This window comes from Ipomoea nil, unplaced genomic scaffold, assembly GCF_001879475.1.
Source record: "Ipomoea nil cultivar Tokyo-kokei standard unplaced genomic scaffold, Asagao_1.1 scaffold2494, whole genome shotgun sequence".
NCBI lineage: Eukaryota > Viridiplantae > Streptophyta > Magnoliopsida > Solanales > Convolvulaceae > Ipomoea > Ipomoea nil.
The window spans coordinates 531,733-552,913 of record NW_017618922.1 but is presented as its reverse complement, the minus strand read 5'-3'; the positions used below and the strand labels follow the sequence as shown (position 1 = coordinate 552,913).

Below are 21,181 nucleotides of genomic sequence, written 5' to 3'. Positions count from 1 at the left end.
TTTTTGTGGCATGTGCGCCAATGTTTTTAGACTGTTTTAGATTGATGTATTAGGATAGTATTATACACTTGCAGATTGTTGCCTTAGCATTACCTAGTGTGGTATAAGTGGCATAACACCCCGTTTTGGATTTCTTTTATCCAGTTTCTGTTTATCTTCTGCTGTGCTAGTTTTGTTGTTAATCTGCTTGTGTTAGGGCTTCAATTGGGCCTTGTTTTTGGGGGGTGTTACATTATCACTGTGCCTGCCTGGGATTTAAGAATAAATTGGTTTGGTTTATCTAGAGTTTCAGTTTATGATAGACATGATCTAAACATACCCTTGTGTTTGATTTGATGCTGCAGGGACAATACAAAATGACCTTCTGTAGCTCTCATTTTTGCAATTGGGGATAATGCAACTTATCATAGAGTGAGTAGAGTAGCCTTTTCTCCATTTTCTCTCTTTCTTTACTTATCAACTGCATGTTGTTATTATTATTATTATTATTATTATTATTATTATTATTATTAGCATAATGATCTAAGAAATGTATACATTGTAAGATGGGTGGTTGTGAACAAAAAGCGGATACTTGCTCAAGCAAAACATAATATTATTTTGCTAGTTAAGAAGTTAAGCTTATATTTTCAAAAAAAAAAAAAAAAAAAAAAAAAAAAAAAAAAAAAAAAAAAAAGTTAAGCTTATGTTTATTGCTACTACTCAACAGGTTTGGTCATTTGGTTGATGTTTATGCATGGAATCCTCACTGCAAATACTTAGATGGTGTTGGTCCTTCAGGTATTTATGATTCAATTTTCCCATTCAAGAGCTTTTGTTTCTGTGCATAAATTGACTAAAATTTTTTTATCTCACTCAAACTCCTTGGATTGGACCTGCACTTAGTTTTAAATTATATATTAAGAATTCCAGCTGGTGGGTGGAATATGCATTTATATTAATTTATACAGTAACCAAGGTTGTGCAAGTTTTTGCTTCATATTTTAATTGTTTTGGTGCTGCACCTTTCTATTTTGTTTTCAATCAACGAATGATTCTAGTGCACAGAATGATTGGAAAGGTTCATGGTGGCACAGCAGCCTGACTAGTCACTCAGGTATCAAAATTTTTCCTTTCCATTATTTCTCTTGCTTCTTAAATACCACTCATGTATCTACTAGAGTACTAGGCTAATCTATTAGTTGTTGTTAATAACTTACAGCACAGTGTGGCTACTAGAAGATATATGATGGAGATTTATAATCATTTTGTAATAAAAAAAGTCTTACAATTTTATATTTATCATATGGTGGGTGGTTGACATATTCTTCATTGTTGAATGTCTTTAAAGTGTTAGATTGATTAGGAAATGTAGCCATATTTGATGTTTGTCGTGTTGTGTAGATATGTTATTGTTCCCTCGAATACTTCCTTTTAGTTGGAATGACATTTAACGTCACCACCGTTTTACACAGGAAGAAGTGTCATATTGTGTTCTGAAGCCTGAAGTAACTGATATTGCTACAATGCGGCCTTTTGTAGATGACGAGATCATGCAGAGAGCGAGGAAGCTTTGTCCATTGACTGTTAAGTTTGTCTTGCTATTAAGCAAAGTGGGTTGTTCTCTTGACACAATTGTTTCTTCCGTGATCAATTATGTTTTAATATAATATATTTTACAATTATATTATTTATATGTTTAATGTAGGTATGTGATATTAATTAGCGGGTAGATTTTTTTTTTTTTAATTTTTAAGATCTAGCGACGGAAATATCCGTCGCTATTCCCTTACAAATTTCCTCACCAAATTGTCGTGGTTGGAAACTAGCGACGGATTTTTTGTTGGTTTAGCGACGGAATTTTCATCACTAGATTTAGCGACGGAATTTTTCATCGTTATTCTCTCGTAAATTTCGTCATCAAATCGTCGTCGAGAGAAAAATAGCGACAGATTATTTTTGTGTAGCGACAAAAATGTCCGTCGCTAAAGTTAGCAACGAAATAAAATTGCGTCGCTAAGCTCTAGCGACGGACCAAATTCGTCGCTAAACACTTTAGCGACGGATTTTTCCTATTTAGCGACGGAATTGGTCTGTCGCTATTTTCACATTTTTTTTGTAGTGTATTGTACTTAATGCGTTGGAGTGGGTTACCAGCATTATTCGCTGAACAGATATATTTGGCTTTCAGGCACAGATGAGTAGCTCCGGAGGGCACTAGTCGGACCCGTGGACCTAGCTAGATTAGTTCTTTTATCGGCCTGCGTGCCTTGAAGTTGTACTATATTAATTTGAGGATTGCTGTTGTTTGGATAGTTTAACCTGTGCATCTCCAGCTCAGATGTGGCATATCACCCCGACAATTATGTTTAGTTATGCTCTGTTTGGGATTTGATAATAGAATTGTCTTTATTTCATAAGCGTTAAAAGTGTTAAAATTTAGGGGTGTTACAGTTGGTATCAGAGCCTAAGTTTGACCCTAGGATAAGACTCTTAAGACAAGACTTTAGGACATTAAGCTTGAACTCTAGGTATTTAGGTACATAGGATTCAGGAAACTTAGGACGCACGGTGAGATTGTGGGTTTACCTATCATTACATGCCTAACTTTCCCCCTTTATATTATATGCTTAATTTAAGAATCCCCTACGCTTATCGCATCAAGGTAAGGGTGCAACCCACTAACGTACCATTACGATAAATATTGGCCCTGTAGACCATCAGCATGGAACCAACAAGAAGTCAGTCAAGGACCCCTGAACCCTCCGCTCACGAATCTCTGGCTCAGAATCTACAACAACTAACGCAGGTCGCCCAAGCACTAAGCGACACTGTCCTCCGCAACAATAACCAACCACCACCACCACCAAACGGAAACTCGGATGCCGCTCGGCAAGTCTCGAGCCATCGCCCACCCACCTTCTCAGGAGAAGAGGACCCCACGATCCTCGAAGAATGGATCTGAACCTTCGACAAAATCCTTGGGATAGTAGAATGCCCAGAGGAACGCCGTGTAGAAATAGCCTCATTCTACTTCTGACACGAAGCCGATCTTTGGTGGATCCACGAAGGACCTACTCATAGGCAAGAACCAGGGTTCAACTGGGAGTGCCTAAAAGCACGGCTACAGGAACGATTCTACCCCGCGCACATAAGGGCAACCATGTACGAGGAATTTCTCCACCTAAAACAAGGGATGGCCACCGTCATGGAATACCACAAACGATTCCTCGAACTGGCTCGTTTCGCGCCCGAATTAGTTCCTACGGAAACAACCAAGATAGAGAAGTTTGTGACAGGCCTCAACTTCGAAGCCCGAAAGGCTCTAATCGTAAGCAAGCCCTGAACCCTTAACGAAGCCTACACCAGCGCCGCCGACCTCTATCGGATCCAACTTCTACAACGGGGAGTTCAGGAACATATCCGTAAGAGAAACGCGGGAAGCGGGGCACCACCTATAAAAAGGGTTAGAAACGACTCTAACACAAAGACGGTTAACCCGACTAGCCAAGGACCGTCCATGAGAAACAACGAAGCCAATGCAAGACCGTTCCTTTGCCGAAGATGCAACAAAGACCATAGGGGCAAGGATTGCCTGGGGAACCCCTTGCGGTGCTTCAACTGCGGGGGAGAAGGACACAAAGCCTTCCAGTGCACTCGACCCCCGAGCACAAACCATACGGTCATGGGCCAACAAGAAGGCGCGAATAACCGAGGGAGTTACGGTGCTCCCGGAAAGGTATTCGTCATTAGCCGCACCCAGACCGACCTTGAAACCGAAGCCAACATCGACACCGAAAATGAGGCCCTAGGGGACGAGGATCCCGCAAATCAGTCAGAGGAAAACCATGAAGAAGAATTCTGCTTAGGATGATCTGTGAACCCCTGTGAACCACACTCTTAGTAGAATCACTTGTTTAGTTTAGTTATTTAGAAATTTTTATGACCTTAAATAAAAGACGAAGTCAATTAAATCAGCTTAAAGTGGAGGACTAAGATCCACATCCCTTATAATCCACGAGTCTCAAACCCAACAGAGGGATAGGAAACCCAAGGTATGAAAGGAATGCACAAAAAAAAGAGCTAATGCAACCAATGGGAATTGAACCTTAAACCTCTCATTTACAAAACAAAACCTTAACCACTAAGCCATGAGTGTTTCTTAAAACCTTGAGGGAACACTCCCTTCTTAAATCCCCCCAAATCCCTAAAACCCACAAAAATCTTCAAATCAAAAACCCTTCTTCCTCTTCTTCCTCCCACTCCCACTCTCTCTTTCTCTCCCCCTACGCCGGCCGACCACTCGAGGGAACCCACACGCATCGACCGAGTACCCGCCGCCACACCGCCACTCGCCCGTCGACCTCCGAGCCGCACCCCACCACGCCACCGCGACACCACCGCCGAAGACCCGCTGCCCTCACTCCCCGCCGCGATGCCAACCCCCTAGGCAGAACCCCATCGCCGCCACGACACCAGTCCGAGCAAGCTGCCCCGGACACGCCACCGCTACCTGCGCGCCACCCAGCCATCGCCCGTCGCCAAACCGCCAGCCACCACGCCGCCACCGCCAGCTCGCCGGAGTTTCGCCGGAAAAGCCTCGCCGGAATCCTCGTCGAAAAAATCGCCGGAAAAGCCCCAAACCGAACATCACACCCCAAGCGATGCCGAAGAAACCCGTTGGTACCCGAGTCCCGGAATGGAGCGACGCCGACTACACGGTGATCGGAGGTAAAGCACTCGAACCCGACCAATTCTCTCCGGAGTTGGTTGAAATGCTTAGATTCCAAGGCATCTTGGATACCTATCTCACGATCAAGGGAGATACGTACCCCGAGCTGGTAAAGGAATTATATCGTCATTTGGTAGCCACCAAACGGGGGGACAAGTTGGAGATCACCTCCAAGGTCCGGGGCAAGGAGATAGTGATCTCCGAGGGCTGCCTGGCTAAGCTCCTAAAGCTGACCACCACGGGTGTGTCAGACTATGACCGGAAGGCGTGGATCTGTACTCGAGGCACAGGTTACATGGACTACCTCGGGTATTTATTGGATAGAAACGACGGTTTCACTTCGGCCACAAGGCCAAACAGGAAGTGGCTAACCGCCGAGCAGAAATTGCTAGTCATGATTGTGTCCACAGCTTGTTGCCCACTAACAACAAGAGCAAGGACGTGGGGAGCTTGGAATGCACCTTTGCCTATTTCCTTAAGCATAAGGTCAAGTTCAATTTGCCCGCCCTTATATCAAAACACATGGAATTCTGCAAATCTAGCAACCAGCTCAGCTTACCCTACGGGATGATCCTAAGTTGGATCATGGAAAGAAAAGGGGTGGATCTAAGCCACGCGAAAGCCAAACCCGTGAGCGGGATGGTTATCAATGCCTAGAACCTCCGCCGCAATGACATCTACCATGTCGAAGAGGAACAGTACATCACCCTCGAGGAGGTTTGCCTGAAATCCACAGAAGAACGACGAGAGTTGGTTGACCAGTTGGAGATCTCTAACAAGAAACTGAGACGGGCAATGCAAGAATATGGAGAACAAGAGGAACAGGGAGAAGACAGCGAACCTAACCCGCCTACACCCGCACAAGAAAAGGAAACATGAAGGGCCGGGATGAGAGGTCCACCAATGAGCGCATCCTCGTGCAGCTCACCAGGCAGAACCGGATTATGGATGACGGGTTCTCATCCCTAATTCTCGCGACAAACTCATTAGACCGGAGAGTGGCTGCAATCGAGGCCATGTTGGGCACACGCGGGGCGTCCAGCTCAAGAGCAGGAAACTAAGGTAGACCCAAACTTTCCAAACACTACTTGCCGCCAACCTAACTAAACTCCACTCTACCCCCAGCAAACAACATGTGGAGCCGCATTTCCTAGAACCAGGAGGCCGAATGCGTGGCGTCCAGGGGTGATAGAATGGATCCATGCACAGGCTTCGGGGACGAAGCCTCTTGTAAGGGGGGGGGGGGGGGGGGAGGGTGTAAACCCCCGTGTTACGGCCTCTAACCCAGACTAATTGTTTAATTGATTACCATAAATAATAATTAGAGAAGGGATCCGATTTGGCCAGGATCCCCTTAATTAATTAAGATGGCCCACCATGGATCATGGACCCTTATCCTTAAACCAAACCCTTAGTCCTATAAGGAATAGAATAAGTGAATCCATACCATTCAGACCTTAGTTAGGACTCTTAAATATATTTGAGGACCTAAGAGGCACCTAGAAATCCCACCACAATAGATTCCACCACACAAGAATTCCCTGTCACCAAACGTAGGAGAAATCAAGAGGAAGAGATCTTAGAGAAAGAACCTTAGTAGCCAAGGATTCTAATTAAGCCTAAAAGGTAACCCATGTCTCAACAAAACCTATTTTCCTTGCTATAATCTTCTTCATTGGCTCCTTTGATATATGATTCTGTGCTCGAGTCTTGATAAGGCTTTGCCTGAGATTGATATGGTGTTTATGAGATAATCTTGATTTTTACGTATTAATCTTGATGCTTATGTGATAATCTTGATGTTCTTGATTCTATGTTGAATTATATGAACGACCTTGTGTTTTAATCATGACTAGAGCCCTAGGGTTATAAACGTGGATTTCATATTGTGTTAACTCTTGGTATGTTTGGGTGGGATTTTGCATGTTCGGGTGTTGAGTCTTGGCATGTTTAGGAGTCGTGTTAGGATGTACTTGGTGTGATTCTTGGTTTAATTCCGTTGATTGAATACGTGGTGTGGTCATTATGTGTTGAATGTGTTTGGACATGGTTTCGGGTTCCACGACGGATCCCGGGGCAATAAAGTTGCCTGTGTTTCAGTGGGGGGTAGGTGGGGGACTGACCACCCACCACCTACCAGCTGCCACCTCTACTGTTCCAACGGGCAGCCGGCGGGCGGTGGACTGCCCGTCGGCCACCTGCTGGAATTCCGGCATGGTTCGTGATGTTTTTCCCCGTTTGATGTTTCCCCGTGTCCTGTTGTACCCCGTTTGTCGTGTGTGAGTCTAGTTTGGTGTATCGGGTACCGTTCTTAGGATAAAAGAGTCTTGCGTATCGCATGCTAGTTGAATTGGTATCCCGTTGGCCTAGGGGAAAGGTGCATGATCCCTTAGGAGTGTCGTGAGAAGTTTGATGTGGTTTGTTAGGTATGAATTATATTAGGATAAGTGTTTCTCGATGATTCCCCCTCCTTATGTGTTAATGTGGGTTGCATGTTGCTTGGCTTCTGTGTTAATTGTGCATGATACCCCAATTGGTTGCGATCAATTGGCTATAATGACCATCTGATGGGTTGAGAACCATCAGGTGTTAACCCGACCGGTTGCGATCGATCGGCTATACAGGCAGTTGGATGGGTTGAAAATCATCGGCTGTTATATATATATATATATATATATATATATATATATATATATATATATATATATATATATATATATATATATATGGCTGCGGTCCATAATCTGGTTGCGATCAGACATACATGATAATAGGGCTGCGGTCCACCATTTGGTTGCGATCAAACGTTATGATATAAATGAGCTGCGGTTCATCGATTGGTTGTGATCAATCTCCTTGTGCTGCGGTACAAGTAGGGTGCTGTAGGGCCATGTCAGAGCTATATGCACTGACACTTCGTGTATGGGAACGTGAAGGGTCCTGCGGCACCACCAAATGTGTAAACGTGTTTTATTGTTGATTGTGGCTGAAATAGTAATCGAATATTGATATGATTGATATGGAATAGTCTTGTGACCTTAGGGTGCATGCTAGAATCTTTATGTGTGTGATTAATTACCTTGAATGTGTCTGCCATTGCTTGATTGAGTCTACTCTCGGTTTTAAATTAGAGTTTCATAAGTATATATGTATTCCGGCTTCAAAATGATTTTCTTTATATATATCTACCTATATTGTACTTAACGCGTTGAAGTGGGTTACCAGAATTATTCGCTGAACAGATATATTTGGCTTTCAGGCACAGATGAGTAGCTCCGGAGCGCGCTAGTCGGACCCGTGGACCTAGCTAGATTAGTTCTTTTATCGGCCTGCGTGCCTTGAAGTTGTACTAGATATTGATTTGAGGATTGTTGTTGTTTGGATAGTTTAGCCTGTGCATCTGAGTTCTCCAGCTCAGATGTGGCATAGCACCCCGATAATTATGTTTAGTTATGCTCTGTTTGGGATTTGATAATAGAATTGCCTTTATTTCATAAGCGTTAAAAGTTTTAAAATTTAGGGGTGTTACAGACGACCCTTCTGATGGGCCGCGGCTAGGGCCGCCACTCTGGTCTAGTGCACACTGTGTTGTGCACCAGATAGCATTTCTCCTGCAAAAACTTATCCAAACATGTCCAAAACAATCTCAACAACTCATAAACACATACCGAAGCATTTCTAATCATAAACACATCAAAAACTCATAGTGTCTACTCATTTCTACTCAAAACTAGGCTTCACAGAGCCAAATCTAAAGAGGAATGCATGGGGTTATACCTCTTGTAGTCTAGTCTTCTTGCTTGGATCTCTTCTTCTTCTTGGCCTAGCTTGAGCCTCCTTCACCACCTACACTTCCCAACACACCTCTGATACCAATTTGTAACACCCCACTTTGCTAACTCTTAATTACATCTCTAAACAGTCATTAACATAAACTAAGCAACAGGAAATCTAGATGATAAGTAGTGGGAGTGTCACCGCCACAACCACCACTCTTGGGTGATTGCACAGGCAAAAAGGGGTAAAACTACAAATATGATTAAGTCCGGGAACTAAAAGTAATAACTGGAAAAGTAAGGGGGAAATACGTCACCCCAAAACAGTCTACAAACATTCTCCAACATGTAAACATAATTTTAAATCCATAGTGTCATCATAAATAAGACTAGAGTTTAGACAGCTCAAACTAAGAGACTAATCTAACTCGATCTCCTCTCACTGCTGGGTCTACCTGAAAGGGGTTTTGCAAGCAACACATAGACAAACAGGAAAACAGCCGTTAGCACGAAGCTAAGTATAACCCCATGGATTTCTCTTTAGATTTGGCTCTGTGAAGCCTAGTTTTGAGTAGAAATGAGTATAAACTATGAGTTTTTGATGTGTTTATAATTAGAAATGCTTTGGTATGTGTTTATGAGTTGTTGAGATTGTTTTAGACATGTTTGGATAAGTTTTTGCAGGAGAAATGCTATCTGGTGCACAACACAGTGTGCACTAGACCAGAGTGGCGGCCCTAGCTGCGGCTCATTAGAAGGGCCGCCAGCTAGAGCCGTGCCACCACGGGACTAGGGCACGGCCCTAGAAGAGGGCCTTCACCTAGTCTCGGCTTCTTAACGGGACTCCAGGGGCGGACCGTGAAGAGTCATGCCCCAGGTCCCTGAGTTTGGTACTGATGAGATTTTGTGCAGTGGCCGGGTCCTTGTGGCTCAGCTACGTGTCGTTTCAGACCGAGTGTTATGGGCCCTTGTGGCTCGGCTCTTCAGGATCGTCTTGACGCACGTTTTGGCTTTGATTTCGTTGAATTTGGATTAAAAGCAAGTATGTTAAGTTGGATTTTGTGAAGAAATGTTACACAGTGCATATTTTCTAAACTCTCTGTGTTTGAGAAATTGTTGATTTTGTGATCAAATAATGATCTTATTGAGTAAAGAAGCATGATCCTTTGAGAATAGGATTTATTATGAAAGCATGATTCAATTGTATTATTTGATCAATGAGAATAGAAGCATACTTGTTGAGTGAAATGTGTAGAAATTGCTATTTTGCAAACCGAGCATGTTGATACATTTTTGAATACTTCATGTTAGTGTATACATGATTTAAAAGCATGTTATAGAGCATTTTGACATTTCACATGATGCATATTTCGAAAATGCATACCAGGAAGAGAGCTCTAACTAAATATTATTAGGGAAAATCTATGCTTAATTATATTTTAATTAAATTTCTATGAATGATAAATTATATATGTGTGTGTGCAAAATACATATATTATTTATGTATATATAATTCAAATTATAATTTTTAATTATTTTTATTTATCAATGTTTTGGGCAAGAATTTCCGCGCGTACAAAATGCTAGTTAATAGTATAGATATAGATATAGATTTTATTAAATTATGTCATTTAATTAGTTAAATTATTTATTTAATAATTAAAGAGCACACCACAACCAAGTGGCTTGTGGTCCATTGGTATTGGTTTGCTCCCCTATGTGGGATGTCTAGGTTTTGAGCCTCAGTGTAGGCATAGATTGTATGGGTATTCCCCTTCCCTTTGTAAAAAAAAAAAAAAAAAGAGCACGCCACAGGTGAAGATACATAACTTTTATTATTAAATTAATAATATTATAAATTATTTTATTAAATTATGTCATTTAATTAAATTATTTATTTAATATTTCTCAACATCGAGGAGTTCCGGACTTCCGGCTTCGAATCGAGAAATTCATCCGGCTTATAAAATGTTGTTTGATTTACTTTATCTGACGAATACTACAGACTCTGTTAATGAGAAATAATCATGAATACAGACTCCGTATATAGAAAGATTACATACGTCTTCGTATACACATGATATGTTTGAGAATGAGAAATATTTTGCTGAAAAGGTGGATTAGAAACGGTAAAGCCAAAGCTACATTCTATATTTCTCTCAACTTTTTTATTTCTCGAAACGGGACGGGGCCAAGCCTTTAGGTTGTTTAAGTAGGTTGGGTGACAGATCGGCCATAGGAGTACTCCAGAATATAAACCAGGACAATAAAAGTGGAGCATACGACGATGCCGCCCGTTTTCATTTAAGAGCGGAAATCCCCCATCCAAAAGACTAGCAGCATATTCGTCACAAACAATATTTATTTGTCAAATTCTTCCCTCTTTCTATCAAAGAGCCAAACAGGGTATTTGATGCAGCGAATTTGAAAGCAGGAGATTCTATTCTGACTACATTCTATATTTTTGTCAATTTTTTTTTATTTCTCGATATTCTTGTCCACTCTATTAGTTTTATCAACAAAATCAATTATGTCTCTACTTTAAGAAGGAGAAAAAAGTTGAATGGTTGAAAAGAATTAACAAATATAACCTCAAGAAAAAAAATTATTATTATTATTTTTTAATTATATAACATCAAGGACTAAATGTGACATATTAGAAATAATTAAAGAACTAAATCTGTTCAAATTAATTGATAGTGGTTAAATTTCCAAAAATAAAATAACTGAGGGACCAAATCGTTTCCTCTACAATTAATTTTTTTTTTTTTGAAATAATTTTAATTAAATGTAGTTAATCAAATTAAACAAATAAAAATGGTAGGGAGACATAGAAAATAGAAAATTATGAATTTTTATTTCACTTGGAACCCTAGCCTTCTACTGACTACAATCGACTCCCCGTCCGGTTCTACCCACGCCGCGCTTCCTAGAGCTCGCCGGCGACGAGTCAGCCTCCCCAGTCGCACCAGTCAGCCTCCGTCCGTCGCATCAGTCAGCCTCCGTCCGTCGCATCAGTCAGCCATCGCCGACGCAGACTCGCCGGCAGAGCTCATCGCAAACGGCAGCGGCAGTCATCGAGCTTCTCCGACCTCCAGCAAACACCCACAAACGACCCTCCTCTGCCGAGTGCCTAAGCTCCTACACCAATGAAGCGTCCTAGGCAACAGGTAATTTACTATTTTTAATTTCTATTTTTGAATTTTAATTGAATGAAATCTGCAATTGAGTTTCCGTTTGTATTTCATGATAATGGTGTGTAAGTGTGTTGATAGTTTCAGTTGATAATGGTATGTATATCTATCACACTTTACTGTAAATTTGATTTAGTACATATGATTATTTGCCTGGACTATAACTTGAATAAACACTGGACTATGCTGTTTCTTGGTTTGTATGCCTAGACTATAACACCATTGTTTCATTTGTTTGTGTCAACTTTCATGCACCAGACTATGATGATTATTTGTCAATGTCACCCTCACTTGGCTTGTGTGTTATTAATTTCTTATTTTGCAAAGTTACATTAAGACTATTTGTAGTTTCTATTTGCTAATATTTTGGTTGTTTCAGTTTTTTGGTACTTATGTACTTTGGTTGTCATTGAAAACTTGTTGATTGTTGAAGACTGAAAAATTGTAGACTTAAGTATTTTCATTTTTGGGATTAGGACTTAGTTTTTCAAATTTTTTATTGGATTATTAAAAATTGTACTAATTTGACACTTTGACTAGCGGTTGACCGGGGATGGGGACATTGAGTATACTCCCCGCCTCTGTTGCCACTTGCCATCCTTACACAAGACCTACTCTTTTAAAATTATACAAATTGAAGTAAAGCATCTTCCACATGCCAATAAATGTTTTATGTGCACTAATCATTCATTCTATTGAGTATTATTTATTCAATAAAGATATTTTGTTGGATAAAAATATTGACTATAAGATGTCAAAAGGAGTTTCGTGACAAATTGCCACACATGTACTGAAGAGGAAAGCCATAGACTCATAGAGAGTGAGTTGCTAATTATGAAGGGGAAGAAAAGAGGGTTGGAGCACACATGTTAATATGTTATTTTGATATGTCTACAATGCAATCAATGTTGTAGAAGGTGCTAGGAGCTCATCAGATGCCCAGAGCACCTAGAAAAAAAATAGGCAGTGTAAAATACAAAAAACAAAGCCAACCAAGTGCTAAAATCAATACTCTTCAACCTCTTCAAACAATTAAAATTGATAAAAATACTCTAAAAACACATAACATAAACAATAACATACACAATTGCACACACTAATATTTCAACCATAACATACGCAATAATCAAATTTGTCAAAAACACTAAACACATTGCACACACACACATAGCATGTAAAAGTATAATACACCAACTAATCAAACAACATCCAAGTCTTCAACCAAGTACCAACTCCAAACTTCCAAATTTAAGTACCAATTACTAATTACTAATTACCAAAATAACAAAATGACAAATACAAGCATGTAATCACGGCCCAATGCCCAGTTCATCCTCTTCTCCATATTGCTAAATGACGCGTTGTTCATCATCTTCAAATTCCACTTCATTCATTTCCTCCTCACTTTCCACTTCTGATTCAAAATTATTTTCATCAAGGTCTCTCAATCTACATCGCCCATAACCTTTGAGCTATAGAATGTAGAGAGTTGAAGGAAGCAATCTTCCAATGCATTGATTTCTTGCTCTCTTCATATCCGAATATACTGTTAACTAGCGTTAGCATTGCGAAGGGGGAAATCTACAATATTAATAGGTAAATTTGGAAATGTATTATGATAGTACAAAAAAGGAAAACAAAGTGTACAATTTATTATTGCAAACAATAAAATAACAGATTTTTTATTCTTGTTAGGACCCTAACATTATTGGCTCTTATATAACTTATATATAATAGATAGTAGATTTGTATGTTAAAAATTAATATAAGCTTTAATTTATTCTCTAGATATACTAATTTTATTTAATAAAAATAATTGATGAGTAAAAAACTCAAATACTCCCCATCATACTTAATATTTAAGTATGGTTAATACTTAATAATAGAGTATTTGATTCTTATCATACAAATAAATGAGTCAATTAATCAATGAAAGTTATATAAATAAATTGGTAAGAATTTATATATAAGTTGGTGGAATATTTTTTTATCCTACCATTTTATAGTAATGCAAAATTTATTGTGTTAAAAATAGGCACCAAATTAGGCACAAAAATTGTTAATCTTAATATCTGACACTCATTACTACACTAGTTGAAAATAAAATTTTAAGTAATACATGTATGTGTGCTAGTATTTGAAAGAGTGATGCTATATTCTCCTATTAAAATTATTTTCTAATATTCACTCTTAACGTGATGTCAATTTATTGAAATTTTTAATTTTTTATTATTATGTGAATTATTTAAAAACTGAATATTGAAGTAAATTTGGCAGAGAAATATAAATTTGTCCAAATTCTTTGACAATGTCCTAACAAATGACTATTTATCCACTTTTTGGCACTTTGCAATAGGCTTAAACCTTAAAGAAGTTGCAACAAAATGACACCGCGGTCCTAGAGAAAGACGGTAAGAGAATTGGCTAGATCGGCTCTTGGTCTACTAGAAGCTTCTTCTTCCTTGGGTCTTACATCCCAAACCATCGCCTATTAACGATTTGCCAAGGGATTATTCCGGCATCCCATTGAGTTCTCGAGGTTCATCACCAAAATGCCTCGGTATTCAATTTTTTGTTCCTTTTTCTCTGTTTATTTATTTTTGTGTTACGATGCTTCACAGTGGAATATTTAATGATAATTAATTACTCTTTTTTTTTTTCTTTCCCTTGCAGGTACTATTGTGACTACTGCGATACTTACTTGACTCATGATTCCGTAAGTTTTCTGATTTTTTTTTTTTTTATATATTTAAATTTCCCCAATTTTCTTTCGTTTATTTTAGCTTAGAGTGTCAAATTTCTGCTAAGTGAATCTACATGTTGGTTTTAGAGAAATGAAATTGAATTTGGGTTTTCTTCTACCCGCTTTTTAAAAAATTAATATTATAGAGTATAATAATAATATAAGACGTCTAATTTGGTGTTGTAAATGGGGTAATTTTGCAGTTAGATTGACCTCCAGTTGAAAGTGGCCCATTTTGAAAATTATATATTGAACTCCAGTTGTTATTCTCTACCGCCAGGCCTTTCAATCCCTCATTTCAAGACAAATAAATATGCAACAGAAAAAAGTGCTTTACTTCTCTGTATAGAACTCTAGACACCTGTATACTTGTGTTTGTGTGTGTGTGTGTGTATAATTTAAAAATAACTAAAAGAATTGGGTGACTCAGGTTTTAGATGGATGGTATATATAAACTTGAATCCAATGTGGGTACAAATTTTAAAACCAACTCCCAACCCACCATCCACTATCACCCAAAACAAAACTTGATCCATGCAGGTAAGGTTTGGTTAAATACTCATGGCCTTCCATTTCCAATTTTTTTATAGAAGGGATCTCCTTCATCATTAGAGCAGCCAAAAAAATGCCAAACTACACAGGGATTCAAAACACTTTTGTTTGGTGTGATTTTTTCCTTCCAGCCAATCTATAGAATGGTGAGAAAGACTTTTTGAGTTTTTGATAATGGATTCTATTACCACTTGTGTTATCTTGTCCTTCCAGTGCAGCTTTAGAATGGAGAGAAAGACTTTTTGAAATTCTCTCAACCCTTTCTATCTTTAGAATTAGGGAGGGAGAAAGTAAATGGTTTTTCCAATGAAGCTAAACACTTTTATCTTTCTCATTCAAAAGGGCTCAGTTTCACACCTTGATTTCACTGATAGGAACAGCCTCTGCACTCCAGTGTTCCAATGAACAACAGTTCTCCACCTTACTATAATTAGAATAGCAGTTGATCCCTTAGGAGTTACATTTGTAACTTAATGAAATGTTATGTTCAAGCACTGATATTCTATCATTCCAAGAGTACTAATTTGTCACGAGTTCGAATCCTTGCCCCCTTGGTTTGAGCCGTTCAACTATGGGTAACCTAGGTTGGTTTATTTCCTTGTGGTCCTTTGCCGGCTAGGGTTACAAGGCGAGGCTTACTCACACTCGAAAGGGTTGTGGGGTTTCCCTCGTCATCCAAAACAAGAGTACTAACCTATATCTATGCCTTAGGAACATATGTAACAGGAGATAGACTCAGGTAATAGGTAGTAAAGGGGTCCCCCACTCTGATTTCTGGCCTATTAGTGATAAGAGATTGCTCTATGAGGGTTTTTTGGTCTGGAGCCCGGTAGTAACAGACCTACTTACCTTGCTTGTAGACCTGCTCTGGAGCTAATCCTTGTTGTATTGGTTTGTTGGTGCTACTAAGATGATTTCTTTATGTCTATCAAAAGACCTTGAGATGCTAATCCACTAAAAGTGATATTCTAAATTAGAAACAACTCATACTCCAAATGAAACAAGTGTGATCCATGAAAATACATCAGGGAACTATTTCTTGTGCCAGGAACTATTTATTGGCAGTTGGCAACTTGGACAACTTATAACAATGTTTGACTGCATATCACTAGGAAGATAGGGATGTTATTTAACAAAGGAAAAATGAGTTCCATGTTTGACTATAGTTCGTAAATCCATTGGATTATTCTCATATCTACATGGCCATACTTACATTTTGTTGCAAGAATGCATATGCAGCTAAGTAGAGGAATCTAATGTGGAAAAATTAATGGATTTAACTTTGAGAGAGAAAGTGACGTGAAGAGATTTGGTATCATGTTGTTTGTATGAGTCTTCCTTTTTTACTTTGCTAACTTCAGGAATCAGGAATCCCCATCGGAGTTTATTTTTCACGTGGTATCCTAGGAAAGTGAGATCAACTGAAAACCATAGTACTATAGAATTTCACCTGACTTCACATCATTCTTTAGGCAGTGTCACCCCAGTACAATGCTTTTTTTGTTTGTGAATGTAGGTGTCAATGCACTTTTTATGGTGTAGATGACATTATTATTTTTCCTTTGCTCAGAATTTTTTGAATGATTTTTCTTGGACTTCTTAATCTTTATGTTTGTACTAATGGATTTCTTATGTGTTTTCTCAGCCTTCAGTCAGAAAACAGCATAATGCTGGCTACAAACATAAGGTACATGTTCATACTTCAAATCAATTGATATTATTTTTATAAAATGATATTCATTTAATGTATTTTGGTCTTGATACTGAATGTTCAGGCAAATGTACGATCTTATTATCTAAAGTTTGAAGAACAGCAAACACAGGCTTTGATAGATCAAAGGATTAAAGAGCGTCTTGGGCAGGCAGCAGCATACCAACAAATTGGTGCCGCATATAACCAACATCTTGCTGCTTTCCCTGGACAACCACCGCGTATGCCTATCTTGCCACCTCCTTTTCTGCCTATTCCTGGAGCTCCGCCTCCACAGTTAGTCCCAGGAGTAAGGCCTCCCATATTTCCTAGACCTCTTCCAGGTGCTCCAGGTAAATTCACTATGAGCTTACTATATTCAGCCAGCACATATGTTGGTAGATGACATTTTCAATAATACTGTTTTTGTGGTATCTTTGGAAATTTGCTTTGTATTCTCTCTCTATTCCTCTGAATATCTTTTGTGTTCTTTTAGACAAGTAATATGTTATGATGGCCTTTCATGACAGTAATGCCTTGTTTGTCTGGATTAGACTAGGACAAAAGGGGGATTGGACTAACAGTCCTCCTTTGTCCTATAATTTGGAGATTCATGGGACACCCTTACAATCCAAGTCTGGGACACAATCTTAGTCCAGAAGGGGGGCTGTAATTGTAGGGTTCAGATTGTAATCACTCTTGGATAAGGTTTGGTAAATTACTAAAGTGTCCCATCTTGTCTTGAATGCCAAAATGTTGTCTACTACTTTTTTTTTTTACTCAATTGGGTCACTCAAAGGCGTTATCAGGGAAGGCCTATGTTTTTTTTTTCCCTTCCCTTTGATGTTACTTGATAGTGAATTGTGTTTTTCTTTTGTTAGTTTCTTAGTTGTTGTCTGAAGGTACGTTGCTTAACTTGAAAATCACTAGTTTAATAAGCTTTGAATGGTATGGAGTATAACTTATGTGATGTGCAAACAATAATGTCTAGAGAAACAAGGTTAATGTTGGAAAAATTGAAGGCTATAGGTTAAAATGAAGCCTAAGACTAGATAAAATACAAGATATCATGTTTTAAATTATTTGTACCGTAGATAGGATGTCAGATTCATATATCCAACAATAATTTTGGTATTCTATAGAACAAATTGTTCAGATACCAAAAACAAAAAAAAAAATTGTTCCAGGATTACTAATCTTGGGATTAAGTAATTTTGAACCAAACATGGCCTATAAGAATTATCTTATCTAGTAGTTTCAATGCGGGCTGACCCGCCCCACCACGGGTTGAAATTTTTGCGGGCCGGCTTGCAGGCTAGAATTCTTCACCCTTAGCCCGTCTCATGTGGGCCAACTTAAAAAAGTAAAATAATAATATTAATAATAATTAAATTAATTTTTTTAATGTTATATATATATATATATATATATATATATATATATATATATATATATATATTATTGAAAGCCTGCGGCTTGGCCCGTGGCCCATGTGGGCTAACTTGCATAGCCCGCCAACCTGCGCAGGCCAAGCCCATGTGGCCCGCATTTTCGCGGGCCAAAATTTAGGCCCCAACCCGCCCCACCGCTGGGTGGTTTAGGGCTGGCCTGCAGGTTTCGACCCACTTTGACACCCCTAATCTTATCCATACTCGTTAATGATTCTTTTATCCATTTGCTTTAATGAATTTGGCCTTGTTGTAATTGGTTTTATGTTCATCTCAGCTTATTATTCAGTACCTCCGGTTGCACCAGTTCCAGGACAACCCCCAGGTGCACCTCCTTTGCCCATGCAACCAGGTATGCCAAATCCAAATTCTGCTCCACCAGTTCCCGGCGGAGCAGCTCCAACTAGTTCAAGCAGTGCTCCCACTGGTGCTATGCAAGCAATGTACCAGCCCAATCCTGCTGCAAGTGCTGCCCCAGCTACTAACACCCCAGGCGGTAGCTACGCCTTTGCACCACCCCTCGCTCCCGCTCCAGCTCTCGCTCCGGCTTCAGCTCCTGAGACTAGTGACTAACATCTTCTCAACTGTATCTGTTCGAGTAGCATTTCGTTTTGAAATGAGAACTTGTGAAACCAAGATTTTGTGTTGCTAAATTGCGGAAATTGCTTTTCTTTCATACTTGTGATCAGATAATGTGCAGTTCACGCTTTGCAACCCTTTTTCCTTTTGGATTTATATCTCATCATTTATTAATGTTGGCAATGATAATTGACTTACATTTTGGATATTGGTTATGCTAAGCTATTTTAATTTTTTCACAATTGAAATAATGAGGTTAAACAATATTTATTTATGCCATTTATAATTAGTTAATTACTCCCTCTATCCCATATATATTGTCACGTTTGGCCAGGCACACAAATTTAGGGGATTATATTTAATATATTCTTCCCAAATTATATTTAATATATTGATTAAGCAATAAATTGTGTTTTATTTATTGAAAAGTGAGAATTCTTGTGGAATATCTCTATTTTGAAAGAAGGACAATGTTTTAGGGACAGAATAAGTGTATGCCATATCACTTATTTGTAAATTTGTAAATTTAATATTATCATCAATCTTAATTGCTTATATGATGAGGATACGATATATCTGAATGAATAATAATGAGTCTGTACAGGAGTATATATAGTAGTGAATAGTAAACCTATTACAAGACGAATACTAATAATAATAGGTAACGAATACTAATGATGATAGAGTCCTAATACTCCCCCTCAGGCACAAGGTGGACTAGCAACAACATTGAGCTTGCCACATAGAGTAGAGAAACGCGGACCAGGGAGAGCTTTTAGTGAACACATCAGCCAGCTGATCCTTTGTGGAAATGAAGCTAACCTGCAACTCCTTCTTCGTCACTTTGTCACGAACAAAGTGGTAATCAATTTCCACATGCTTCGTACGAGCATGGAACACCGGGTTGGAACAGAGATAAGTCGCACCCAAATTATCACACCAGAGAGTGGGAGGAGCAGCCAATGACACTCCAAGCTCGTGCAACAGAGAAACCAACCAGGTGACCTCCGCAGACACATCAGCCAGAGCCTTGTATTCAGCCTCTGTAGACGAACGAGCAACCGTGCGTTGCTTCCGACAAGACCAGGAAATCAGATTGCCACCAAGAAAAACCGCAAAACCACTAGTAGACTTCCTGTCAGCTGGATCACCAGCCCAGTCCGAATCCGAAAAGGCATGAACCGCAACAGAGGAGGAAGGACAAATAAAAAGACCAAAGTGCAGAGTTCCTTTTACATACCGCAGAACACGCTTGAGCATAGCCCAATGCTCAGTGGTTGGAGAGTGCATATGCTGACAGACCCGATTCACGGCAAAAGAGAGATCCGGACGAGTAACAGTAAGATACTGTAGAGCCCCAGCAAGACTGCGATACTGCGTGTGATCCGCATAGGGAACCACAGAATCAGAAGAAGTTCGGGACACAGGAACCGGAGTAGCCAACGGTTTACAGTCCACCATACCTGCACGGCTCAAAATATCTCGCATGTATCGCTGCTGAGAAAGAAACAAACTACCATCCTTGGAGACCGTCTCAATGCCAAGAAAAAAAGATGGAGCACCCATGTCACGAATCTTAAACTCCGAGGCTAAGTAAGTAAGAAGCCGAGTAACACACGAAGCATCAGACCCCATAACAAGGATATCATCAACATAGACAAGCAAATATAAACAGACAGAGGCACGAGTATAGATGAATAAAGAAACATCAGTCTTGGAGGGTGAAAAACCAACCGACACCAAGAAAGCATGCAACCTATTGAACCACGCTCGAGGAGCCTGCTTAAGACCATAGAGTGACCTCTGTAACAAACACACATCATCCGGCCGTGACTGGTCTTCATAACCGGGCGGCTGCCTCATGTAAACTGTCTCTGCAAGATTACCATTAAGGAAGGCGTTGTGAACATCCAACTGCCGAATAACCCAACCGCGAGAAACGGCTAAAGAGAGAAGAAGCCGCACGGTGGTGGGTTTGACAACAGGACTGAAAGTCTCAAAAAAGTCCTGCCCAGCGACTTGATTGAAACCCTTTGCGACCAATCGAGCCTTGTGCCGCTCAATCGTGCCATCGGCCTTGCGCTTCGTTCTGAACACCCATTTGCACCCCACAACATTCATGCCAGGTGTACGACTAACTAGACGCCAAGTGTGATTCTGGAGCAAGGCATTAAACTCAAGATCCATGGCCTCACGCCACTCCGGATACCGAACTGCCTGAGAATAACAAGTCGGTTCAGGAACAGTCATAAGAGCCACATGCTGCGTCGGTCCTTGAGAATGGGTTGCCATGACATGAAACCGAGGCTGAATAGGCTTCGCCGTACGGCGGCCTCGCTTGGGCGCAGTAGGAGCACCCGAGACCGCCCCTTCCGAAGCCGTGGCAGTCACGGTGCGAGAATCTGAACCAGCTGCGGCAGCCCCGGAATCCGCGTCCAACTCCGGATGAGGATCAGGTCCAGTGGGACAAACATCGGAGCCAACACCA

The 21,181-nt window shown here is 39.9% G+C and overlaps 1 protein-coding gene across 1 annotated transcript; it reads left to right on the top strand.

Moving 5' to 3' along the window:
• The first annotated feature begins 11,342 nt into the window (after positions 1–11,342).
• On the top strand, positions 11,343–18,901 carry LOC109153546 (U1 small nuclear ribonucleoprotein C). Its single transcript, XM_019301409.1, has 6 exons — positions 11,343–11,657; positions 14,038–14,241; positions 14,355–14,397; positions 16,622–16,663; positions 16,752–17,019; positions 18,392–18,901. Exons 2-6 carry the CDS (start codon positions 14,234–14,236, stop codon positions 18,685–18,687), a joined length of 657 nt encoding a protein of 218 aa, XP_019156954.1. The 5' UTR covers positions 11,343–11,657; positions 14,038–14,233; the 3' UTR covers positions 18,688–18,901.
• Positions 18,902–21,181: the final 2,280 nt, after the last annotated feature.